The sequence below is a fragment of the Gymnogyps californianus genome, chromosome 20 (assembly GCF_018139145.2).
Source record: "Gymnogyps californianus isolate 813 chromosome 20, ASM1813914v2, whole genome shotgun sequence".
Taxonomy (NCBI): Eukaryota; Metazoa; Chordata; class Aves; order Accipitriformes; family Cathartidae; genus Gymnogyps; species Gymnogyps californianus.
The window spans coordinates 11581853-11594216 of record NC_059490.1 but is presented as its reverse complement, the minus strand read 5'-3'; the positions used below and the strand labels follow the sequence as shown (position 1 = coordinate 11594216).

General features: G+C 37.6%; 1 protein-coding gene across 2 annotated transcripts in view; it reads left to right on the top strand.

Annotated features, from left to right (window-relative positions):
- The window catches only part of NF1 (neurofibromin 1), a 103969-nt gene that overhangs the window by 84004 nt on the left and 7601 nt on the right, over positions 1-12364 (top strand). For both annotated transcript variants that reach the window (XM_050908968.1, XM_050908967.1), the window contains 11 exons: positions 631-771; positions 1133-1259; positions 1831-1962; positions 2500-2635; positions 3449-3606; positions 4513-4635; positions 5343-5470; positions 6184-6284; positions 7470-7612; positions 8444-8490; positions 9327-9543. In XM_050908968.1, coding sequence (XP_050764925.1) covers positions 631-771; positions 1133-1259; positions 1831-1962; positions 2500-2635; positions 3449-3606; positions 4513-4635; positions 5343-5470; positions 6184-6284; positions 7470-7612; positions 8444-8490; positions 9327-9543 — 1453 coding nt within the window. The remainder of the gene's footprint in view (positions 1-630; positions 772-1132; positions 1260-1830; positions 1963-2499; positions 2636-3448; positions 3607-4512; positions 4636-5342; positions 5471-6183; positions 6285-7469; positions 7613-8443; positions 8491-9326; positions 9544-12364) is intronic.

Below are 12364 nucleotides of genomic sequence, written 5' to 3'. Positions count from 1 at the left end.
CAGGTCATGGCTTGTAATAAACGTTAGTCTTACCTGATTTGCTCTTAATTTAGCCATCTGTACGTTACTTTCAAGTTCATTATTTGAGCAGCATACCAATAGGTACGCCAGTAATGAAGAGCCTTATGTATCTACTGTTAGTAAATGAAACTTGTTCCTAGAAAAATCTGCTGCTTAAGAGACCCAGGATTTGTTGAATGCCAATTCCTCCTGCATGCTTTTTTGATTTGGAGAAGAAATTGCCTGGCCAGTTATATGTGCAGAGTTGCAATCCATTTTCAACGTGTGCTCTCAAACTGATAACAAAAGACACGTTTCTGTTCAGTCTGGTGTAGGGCAATATGCATCTGACATTTTTGTGAGCAAGGGAAGGAATGTAAGAGAGAAGGAATGGCTTGGGGGGGGGGAAAGGCTTGAAACTAATTTACTTTCTACTGTTCACCTGTTAAGTGCATTAAGCCTACGGGTTCATGTGAACATCTGTTTTGTCGGAATGGACGTGGCTGGGGACAGAACCTGCTACAAGAAGGATAGTAACGCATATACAAAGCCACGTGTCAGTCCTGTTTGTCTTTCATTTCCTTGAAAGGACTTGAAAGTGAAATCGTGGCTTTTTCTTTTTCCTTCTAGGACTCTCCTATGCACAAGGCCCTCTTTTGGGTAGCTATGGCAGTACTGCAGCTAGATGAAGTGAACTTGTACTCGGCAGGTACAGCGCTACTTGAACAGAATCTGCATACCTTGGATAGCCTTCGAGTGTTCAATGATAAGGTAAGCTGTTTGCAATCAGCTGTGACTAACCCGTAGTTTATGTAAGCAGTTAGATCTGTTAAAAAAGAAAAAAAAATTCCTTGCCCTCATGGACACTAGTTAAGCAACTAAAACTGAAATTTGCATTAGAAATCTTTTCACTTGGGTAATATCAACAGTAAAACGAAGATGTAGAGGTGAAGCTCTTATTATTCTGTTCTAAACTGGAACAGAAATGTACAGATGTGTTCTATTCAAGAGGGTGTTTGATACTTTCATGTAGCTCTTAAAATTACTGTTTTGTCACTTTTTAAAAAAAAACTTGAGATATGATGAGTAACTTTCGATGAGGTACTTTTGTATTTTATTTTTTCTGGGTCAGAGCCCAGAAGAGGTGTTCATGGAGATCAGGAGACCCCTCGAATGGCACTGCAAGCAGATGGATCATTTTGTTGGGCTAAATTTCAACTCCAACTTTAACTTTGCACTAGTGGGACACCTCCTGAAAGGTAAGAATACATATTGCTGTTCATTTTAGACGAACACTCTTAATTCAGAAATAAAAACAAGTCCAAGGATAAAGGGGAAAAAGTGGGTGGTGGATTTGAAGTAACTTGGATTACAGAGTAGATAGAGAATTAAATGCTCTTTGACTAAAGGACTTTGCTGGGTTTCCTTTATACATGTCCTGTGAAGGTCTTTTGTGCTAATGATATAAATTCTTAACTGTCACAGGATGTGTGGGTTCATTTGCTGCAGTTCTTTACTTCTTCCTCCAAGAATGCTGTCTTCCTCTGTGTGTTTGCCTGTGTTTAGGCTCACTGTTTCTTTTAGAAGACTGATTTGTGAGATAATAGATATATGCACAGACATTTGAAATGATGTGATTTTGGGCGGAGGGACAGAAAGAACTAGTCTTGAATGTGCCATTTCTGTTAGCATTGTGCTTCCTTACCCTTTATATGAAGTGTCCTGAGAACATGCTGAAAAATATTTATAAATATCTTCAAAATATTAATGCTTCATAAATACGCATTAAAAATTAAATACAATATTTGGTTTCTTAACCTCATTTCTTAGGGTACAGGCATCCTTCTCCTACCACTGTAGCAAGAACAGTAAGGATTTTACATACACTACTAGCTCTGGTTAACAAACATAGGAACTGTGACAAGTTTGAGGTGAACACCCAGAGCGTGGCTTACCTAGCAGGTAAAATTAAACAAATAAACATTCTTTTAAATTTGTGCTAACTGAAAAGGAATGGATTATTGTGGGAATTCTTATGGTTTTAGGTTGACAAAATTGTACCAACATAAAGGAAACTTATAACTGGAGACGGACAAGAGCCTGGGCTAGGCTGGGGTACATCAGTGAAAGCTTTTTGTGGACTGAAGGCTTGCCAGCACAGGACCTGCTGTGCAACTTTGAAAATACTTCAGGGAGGCTGAAGGTGTCTTGGTTTAAATACTGAAGTGTGTGCCTTAGAACATTCAAATTTCTAGTGGTCTAGAGATAGAAATTGTGACCCTGTGAGGGCAAATGTTTAAATCATGTAATTGTAACTGGATGGGGAATATAATTCTTTTAAATGACCTACTTTTAATCTGTACATTTCAGTAAGGTGTAATTACATCTCAATGGTCGTCTTTGTACTAAGTAAAAAATTTAAATTGATGGAATATTGCTTACATTCTTCAATGTATTTCTACTGTGGAAAACTTACGTTAGCTTTCTTTGAATTTTTAGCTTTGCTGACAGTATCTGAGGAAGTTCGAAGTCGCTGCAGCCTAAAACATAGGAAGTCTCTCTTGTTGACAGACGTTGCAATGGAAAATGTTCCTATGGATACATATCCCATACATCACAGTGACACTAGTTATAGGTTGGTTGTCTAACTTTTAGATAAGTTATCCAAATTTCAATGTCTCTTTCCTTTAGTAAGTTATCTAAAGGTAACCTGTGGTATATTGAAAACTGAACCCACATTCATAAAGCTAAGTTAATGTTCTGTGTTGGTTCCAGACCAGTATGCAACTTATACTGTGATCAAGAGTCACAGAGAAATTTGGGTATTGAATTCGTATGGATTTAATTTTGAGATCCGTAAAGCTATTTCAGGAGGTTGTTAAACTTCTTGCTAACATCTTTCTACAAGACCTAATTTCATCTCATTTTTCATTTACATTTTAGAAGAAAATTTTGTTTGTCCTTTTAAGAGCTTCAGGGCACGTACTAAGTAATCACTTGGTCCGTGTCATTGGAAAATCTTGACACCTTATAGCCTGTCTATAAGCAGCCACAGAGATAAGCTAAGAAATCAACCTAGAAGTGACATGGAGAGCCAGTTTCTCTCAAGAGGGAGCACTTTACTCAATCTCTCTCTTTTTAGCATCCAGTATGGAGCAGCTGATTATTAAGTATCTTTCATCTTGCCTCATAGGCTGATTTGCTTGTGTTCTTTTCATTGCTTTACTTTTTATCTCTTCAGCATTACATTTATATCAGATTGTTAGTTTTCACTAGCTCAGACATTTTTGCAAGCAAAGTAATTACTATTTCTTAATATGTGTTTTTGGGAGATTAACCTGTTAGGAAGGATGAGTTTAATAAAGGATAGTTTGGCTAGCTGAAAAATTTATGCCTAAATGTGCACAGTTTTAAAGATTTTCTTAATTTAATTTCTCTGCACTTTCAGGACACTAAAGGAAAATCAACCATGGTCATCACCAAAGGGGTCAGACAGACATCTGGCTGCCAGTTACCCGACAGTGGGACAGATAAGCCCTCGAACACGAAAATCCATGAGTTTGGATATGGGGCAGCCTTCACAAGCGAACACTAAAAAGCTTCTAGGTTATTAAGATAACTCATTTACTAATTTGTCTACAGAATACCCCAGGAAGTGTTACTGGAGAAAAATTATACTTGTATTTGTTCTGACTTTAAGTGCTTATTCCTGATTCAGAGGAATATATGCAGTTTCTACAAAATAGAAATTACAGAACACTGTGCAGTTAGAGGACTAACTCAGTTCTTTTGATCACAAAGGGAGGGAAGCAAGAGTGACACTCAAAATGCGCGTGTTGAAGTGGAGAAAAAAGGGGAAAAAAAGGAAGAAAAAAAGATAATCCAGATACTAAAGATTCATAGTGCCAATTTTCTGCCACCAGCCCTCTTTCAACAAAACCAAGAAGCTGAATACCTTAGCTTAGCTACTATATTGAATACTCTTATGCTAGAAGAGATGGTCCCAAAACATTTTAGATGTTTTGTAAGCAATCTGATTTTTATTCATGGCTTTTCAGTGCATCATGTTTACAAGCAAAGTCTTAATATCAGAGAAACAAGATGAGTTGCTTTGCATAACTTGTGGGTACCCTTTTGCGTTCTACGGTATATGTGGAAGAAGAGGGGCATTTCTTTCATTACAGTCCTATTACTGCTTCCTTTTCAGTAATCACATTTTGGCATGTTTATTCGATGTGATGTGTTGACCAGGAAACCATAGCATGCCCACAGCTCACATATTTGAATAAATTGCATGCTTTCCTCATATGTATTGTGAAGCATTTTGGAAACTGTGATGGAGAGCGGCATGGTGTGATCGTATTTTCTCTACCATCCCTGAAAATGGTGAAAATGTCCCCAGATTCCTATCAATACGTTGTAGATAGGAGAGTAGCTTGGCCAGAAGATCAGAAAAAGTTAGAATATGGATTTAGGTTTAATGTTTTTAATTGCCTGATAAATTGTTTTTAGGTACAAGGAAAAGTTTTGACCATTTGATATCGGACACAAAGGCTCCTAAAAGGCAAGACATGGAATCTGGAATCACAACGCCTCCCAAAATGAGGAGAGTAGCCGAAAATGATTATGAAATGGGTGAGAAACAGGACTAACATTTTAAGAATAATACTAATTATAAATGCTTTGTATATATATACAAAGGATTATTTCTAAATTCAATGTTTATTTGCCTAGGTTACTACAAGGTAAGGGAGAAATATCTTTCTTAACAGTGGCTTCTGGAGAGTACAGTTTTCCATATCACTGGCAACTGAGGCTTGAATTAGAGTTGCTCAGTTTGCAGATGCAGAATAAGGGGCAGCTATAAAGTACTTCGTACAGGAGTGAAATGAAATAAATAAAATTTGGCTTTTTCTAAGTTAATAAGCCCTAGCTGCAAATTCCTGCAGGAGATGGAATGTGACCTAATGCCTAGAATGCCTCTCTTCATCTTCTCCCACATCTGCTTCCTGTGCCCCCATCCCCAATTGCAATGCAAGACCAGGGTTCTTCTGTTGTATCTGATGTCAGCCTGCTGCCTGACCCTGAATATGGTACTTACCACCCCTGGGCCTGTATTTCACTGACTAGGAAATTGGGGTTGTTGTTTACCATTTGATAATACATCCCATGTAGTGGTCTAGCGCTGCTAGTATTACAGCATAGTTGTTGCTTTTATACTTTATGAAAAGGCTGGTGAACTCTGAAGTTTGCATATGACTTGAACTTGTTGTGCAAGAGCTAATTCTGTTTTGGTTTGGGTTTGGTTTGCTTTGGATGAGTTGGTCTTTTTTATCTGGCAGAAACCCAGAGAATATCACCGCAGCAACACCCACATCTTCGAAAAGTTTCTGTTTCTGAGTCAAATGTCCTCCTAGATGAAGAAGTTCTGACTGACCCAAAAATTCAAGCACTGCTGCTTACAGTTCTTGTAAGCTTTCTTTCTGTGTATTGTCTGTTATTTTCTGATACTCTCTTATCTTCCAAAGAAGCATACGTGCTCCTTGCAGTTTCTAAATTCATATGGATCAGAATCACTGTGATGTGCAAGTCTATTCTTTTGTTGCCGTTCTTCCAACTTTCTAGGAATCACTTTTATAAATGTATTTAAATGCTCTTTGAGAGCAAATACTGAATTTTCATTTTTCTGTATTGTTTTGTAGAATATGTCCAACAATTGGCCCTTTTTCCTGGCAGATTTTTATCACAAACTAATTTTATATAGTAAAAGGATATTAATATATTATACTTAAAATGTTAAGAAGTGAAAACTGTTGGAATCCCAGCATATTTCAGTTTATAAATTATTAACTAGTAATATAGGTACAATATGATAGTGCTTTCTTCAGATGTACCAATACAGTTACCATTCCTGATATAATTCAGAAAGACTCAGTTGCCCACTCTTGTGAAAAACTGACTAGCTAAATTTTTTGCCAAAATAGAAGCTATTACCAACTGGTTTTATTGTTTCCCACATACACATAAAATAACGATTCCATGTCCAAAGAGGACACAAATTAATCTTTTGTAATGCTGCTTTCTGCTAATCAGAAATCTTAAAACCTTAAACTACAACAACGGCAAAAGCCTATAACTACTCAAATAAGAAGCATGCTAATTTAATCCTTTACGTTATGACAGGCAACATTAGTGAAGTACACTACTGATGAGTTTGACCAGCGGATTCTGTATGAGTATTTAGCAGAAGCCAGTGTTGTCTTCCCAAAGGTCTTTCCTGTTGTGTAAGTATCTAAAACGCTGTTTATGTTGACTCTGTACTTGGCCCTTCCTTTAAAAGGTCTCTGGACCAGGACAAGTGTGTACAAGGTACTTACTCATTTGTAGGTTACTAGCTGCGATCTGTCCATGGCTTGTCGAGACAAACGTCCATAGCCATTTGAGAATCGTCCTTTCTCCCTGTGTTAAATGAATACCATGTTCTTGCTAGAATAGGCATCCTTAGATACCACTGCTACAGATGGTCCTCAAAAGCACTCTTCAGCATCAGATTTTCAGGCAGGTTGGCAGAGCGTGGGAGAACTCTGTACCGCCGTTGCTAGGGAGCCTGTCTGTACAGCCATCAGTTTCTTCCAAAAGCTTCCAGCCTCATTACTCTGCTCTAGTGACTTAGCGTGGCTTTATCGCTTATTTGGTACTGTGGAGAATCAAATTGCAGTTTAATATTGCAATTCACGTACCTTTCTATACAAGTCAATATATACTGTCTCTTAAATATTATTTTCACCCCAGTCAGACTCAGGTTTTCTAATTAGTACCCCAAGTGCATATCAAAACTGATTTAAAGCAGAGTTCAAGATACTCTTTGGGTGTATTTCTCTAGAGATCTGTTAAAAGTAGTATTCACTGAAGTCACTATATGTAAGGGAAACCCAATTATCAGAAATTAAGATGAGTAGGCTTTTAAAACTGACCTGAGCATGATTTAAAAATAATGCTACCTTTTTCTGGCTTTATAAAGTAATAGTCAAAGTACATACAAGTTCTGTGAGTTATTGAAACCTAAATTGTAAGTAACTGGCATTTGCATTAAAAAAACCAAAAAGCATGAGAACTGCAGGGGAGCTCCAATGAGACAGTACTCCCACAGGTTCAGAAAGCTGCTTTGAAATTCCAGCTCTGACATGTACACAAATCCAGTGAACAATTTTTTGGTTGAAAATAATTAGAATATTTGCAATTTAAAGTGCTAGGTAAATGCTTTAATGGGTTGTATTGTTAATACAATTTTTTGAAAGTATTACACATCATAAGAGTCCTCACTGAACATATATAGGAATTGTGTTCCACTTCTAAAATCACTGACATTTTGAAAATCCCACCATAACTGCTGTTTGCTGAAGTCAGTTGGGAACTGCAGATTTATTTTATTTAATGAACAAAAAATAAGCCACTTCTCTTTTCTTCAGGCATAATTTATTGGATTCCAAGATCAATACCCTTTTATCGCTGTGCCAGGATCCAAATTTGTTGAATCCAATTCATGGGATTGTTCAGAGTGTTGTCTACCATGAAGAGTCTCCACCCCAGTACCAAACTTCTTATCTACAGAGTAAATATTTTTCCTTTTTTTTAAAAACTACTGTATTTTAAGTTAGATTTACTACTGAAAATGTTTCAGAATTGCAGCCCTAATAGAAGTGTCAGTCAGTCTTGTGTGGCATCTCTCCAACTTCATATATCCTAGTAAAAATAAGAGTTTGCATATTAAAAAACCCTCTACTGACATGAATATTAAAACTGCTTGCTGCAGTTGTGCACCAAATATTAAAAGTATTACACCATCTGTGTGTAAAAAGAAGTTGAAACTCAGTATTCTGTTTCCACTAACCAATTTAAAGAAATACAAAACATGAATGGTGGTGATAAATGATGAGTTTTAAGTTAACCTTGTTAGTTAGGGGTTGATTTAATTATTGGTAAATTCCATAGAATAACGTTTGTTTTTCAGTGCCCAAGCTCACTTTCATGTGACACTTAAACATGTAAAACCTAAATATTTTTTTATGGTCCTTAATCAAAAACTTTCCAGGAAGCTCCATAAGAAACAGCTGACAGTTGAGAAAAAGTCAATGTTGACATAATTTTTAAAATGAGATGTGTATTCACATGTTAAATTCACCTTTTAAAATATCATCAAGAATTTCTTGTATGACGGTTCTGAGATTTTGATGGTTTTACAATGTATGTATTTCATATACAAGTTAAAATGCCTTAATTTTGTTATATGTGGTTTGGACAAAATTTAGCGTTGCATCTCCAAATCAAAATATTTCATTTCCATGCCTAAGTAAATCCAAGTGATGTACTATGTGTACTTTCTAGTTGTTTTCTGTCAGTTCAGAACTGTGTTTTTGTGGTAACATTCAATTTGTCGTTACAGGTTTTGGATTTAATGGGTTATGGAGGTTTGCTGGCCCATTTTCTAAGGTAAGAGCAGTACACTAGATATAAGTTCATGAGTGTTTTGCCTTCATTTTCTGTATAAAGCACGTTGGTGCTCCAGGTAAGATGCAGATAAATGACAAGTCATAGAATTTATATGAGCAAGTTAGTAATATAAGGCTCACTTGTATAGCTAAAACAGTTTTCGAGCCTGCATCAGATACTTTGATAGACTCAGTAAGGTCAAATTACCAAGGTTGGGTAAAAGCAGTCAGGTGTGTAAATGCACTTTTTTACTGCTCCCAGGTTCACTAAGGGGCCTTGGATGTACAGTATCATTCAGAAGGTCTTTAGTTCGTTACATGTATCTTACAGCGTAAGGGATTAATTTGGTAAGAATGGTAATTCCATAAGGTTAAAATTTATGTTACAACAGAACAAGTAAATCGAGCACTGACCATCCGTACTGCCATTTGTTCCCTCTAGTCATCGTAACAAGAACTGGATGAGCAGAGCTGGCAGCGTTTGGATGTTCGGCTTTGGGGGCATAGGCAATGCTTTTAATGACGTTAGGTGCAGGTAGCTGTGGCAGTTCACCTCATGGATGAAACGGCCCCTCTTTTCTGACCTCGTGCTTCCACGCACTACTGAAATTACGCCTACAAGTGGTCTTCAATGTGTGCATTTAGATTAATCTGGAAAAGACCACAAACCAGTTTTTACAGATACATCAAATGCTTTTTAAAATTTTCAGGCAAAGCCAGTGTGATATTAGAGTGAGTTCTGGGGCAAAGCTCATACTGACAGAAAAGTCGAAAGAAAAGAACCAATCTGTGGTTTTGGTTTGTTTTTTTTTTTTTTCCCTCCCCCATCACCCACAGCAAACACAAATCCCAGACTATGCTGAGCTCATAGTGAAGTTTCTTGATGCCTTGATTGACACATATTTGCCTGGAATTGATGAGGAAACCAGTGAAGAATCTCTCCTGACACCCACATCTCCATATCCTCCCGCAGTGCAGAGCCAGCTTAGCATTACTGCTAACCTTAACCTTTCCAATTCCATGACCTCGCTTGCAACTTCCCAGCACTCCCCAGGTCAGTAGCTGTTCTGGTACTACAGAGGTAAGGGAAATGTGTTGAATTCACTGTTTTTGTAGCCAAACACTCAGCCTCGTTGTCTCTTCGGATGTGTCTATGCATCAAACATTGTTGCATTCTTGAGTCAAATGAATATTGAACTGTTTACTAAGCTATTACACTGGTATTCAGCTGCTGGATTTTGTCCAGCACAAAAACTGTCTTCCAAGTCGTTGTACATGAAGGAAACAGCATTTAAGTGCATCAGAACGAGTAACAGCTGCATCTTGATATGGAACATATGCAGCAGTGGAGCCTTGAAAATTAATAAATAGATAATCATGATATTTTGCAGGGAGAATAATACCTATCTGGGCACTACAAGGTAGCACATATTAGGAAAAATAATCCAGAACTGTGCCGGGGAAGAGTGTGTCTGGGCTGACTCGGTTTCAGTTGACTATGTGATTTAAGGCCAATGCTCATATAGGCAGCATCATACGGAGGGCATACTCTCCCTTGAAGGAAAAAAAGTATTCCTGCAGATACATATGGAATTACTGGGTCAGTTCAGACTATTGTATTGCCAGAAATATGCTGATGATAAAATGAAGACGTTCAAGAACAGAGCAGTCATCAAAGGCGGTAAATGGATAAACACACTAAATTCCTCCTGGCTTGGGGAGAAGGGAATTACAGGGAAATGCAGAGGTTAAATTTAACAGCGTAGATTTTCAGGGTGAAAAATGAAAAAAGGGAGTAAAAATTATTCAGTATAGCAGATGAAGCATAAGCTAGAGGAAATTAAATATAGGAAGAAAATGGAATTTATGTCAAAGAAATCTGCATGAAGACTCTTCCTGAAGTGATTTTGGATTAGTGTCTCATATATTGAGGAAATTCTTTACTCTTCTTTGTCATAAAAATTATACTCTGTGATATTTCTTAAATGATGATTTAACTATTGCAGTTCTGAACCCTGAAGTCAATCAGCCTTTTATTTCTGCTTTGTTTCTAACCTTGATGGAAGGCTAGAAGCCACTGGTATTTAGGTATAATGTTTACAGAGGTGTTCTGCTGTTTCTCACTCTCTTGTTCAGTGGTTTCTGCTAGCCCTGAAATAAGCTCTGCTTAGCTGTACGTAGCTCTGTTCAAGAAATCTGGTCTTCCAGATTATCAGTTTGCTGACGGAGGCTAGGCATGTTTTTTAGCCTAAAGGAGACAGTTGTTGCTATTGTTTCCTTGTTTTGTATTCCTGCCTGAGAACGCGTAGCAGAGCGTTGGCCTGAAAGGGACTCACTGGTGCCGTCCTGGAATCCCGTTTGATTTGGGTAATAAGAACCAGTAAAAGTTGCGTTTGAAGAAGTTTTAGGGAGTGCTGTTTTACTTAACATTTTACAGTGCCCATGATACGTTATGAATATATAATGCAGCCCCTGTATTATATTATCGTGCAATTCATCCTGTGTATAGAAATATTTCTGTATAAAAACTCCTAATAGACTGCAGGTACAGATAACAACCAAGATTATGGAAAAGGAAAGTGATTCAATAGAAACTTTTTTATTTAACATACAGCTAAGAATTATCTGTGATATTAGAACAGGGATAAGGATAAAATTAAAGGGGAAAAAAATAGACCTTGCTGTCAGTGTGAAAATAAGTACGTTATGGGCAGCATCTTTCCATCTAGAAGGTAGAATTGGTAGCAACTCCAGCAGTTCTCTTTGCAAGGACGAAGTGATGATGCAGGATTAGGCCCTCTACTAGCGAAAAAAGCATTTTGCTGTGTAAATGTCTTCCTTCCTTCCACCTCACTTTCTACTCCTTCTACCTTTGTTAGCTAAGAGGAAGGAATTAATCCAGCTCTTCAGAAATTTCTTTCAAGTGTTCTACAAACAGATGGCTTCTATCAAACGCGGGTTAAGAGCCCATCTCCACAAATGGAGTTAGGAACTAGCGAACTTGTTACATGATTCAGGATACTAGTGAGTCTGTAATAATGCACTTGTGATGCTCTGTGCATGGTTTGCATGGAAATTAAATTTTAAAAGACCGATATGAAGGCCAGGCAATTACTAATGGTTTTTGTGTAACCAGGCTGGAGGCATCTTTATAGAGAATCAGCCTTTATAGGTGTTTCCAGCTTCATTCTAGCAATTTGAATACAAAGACTTGGGGTTTGATCAGGGGATCCCCGGCTTGCTCAAGCTGTGGACCAGGTCACAACATGGAGCTTTCCGTTTTGCTCCTTCATCCCACGTTTATTACATTGCTCCACTTCAATGAACGTACAATTTCACTAGTTTAAACTGGTATGTTAACCAGTGCAACTTTGCATAAAACATGCTTTGCTTTTTAAGCTGTTTAATTGTATTAAAAATTTAATTGGGCTTCTGGCACTTTATGCAGCTCCATAGCTGCATACGTGAATTTTGCATTCTCATGAACTGTGCCTAGAGGTGTGTGATGGCGTTGTCATTGCTGTACACGTTTACACTGTAGAGACGAGAGTGAGGGAGTAAGCAGTGAAAGACCTAACGTTTGCCAAGATAAAAATCACTGGTGAAAGAATTATAGAATATGAAGGTGGGCCACAGGATTTCTTGAAACAGCAAGGCAACTGTGGGACCAGTAAGGGATGCAGATCTGTCATCCACTCACTCTGATTTGAGAACTACTGAACAAGAAAACCAAGTATTTAGCAGTGCTGAGTTACTTTATCACACAAAGAAACAGTTTCAGCCAAGTGCGTTTTTTATTATGGTTACAAATATATTAAGTTGGAGATACATAACATTTCTTTTCTTGCACCTGGAAACAACTAGGCGAGATCATT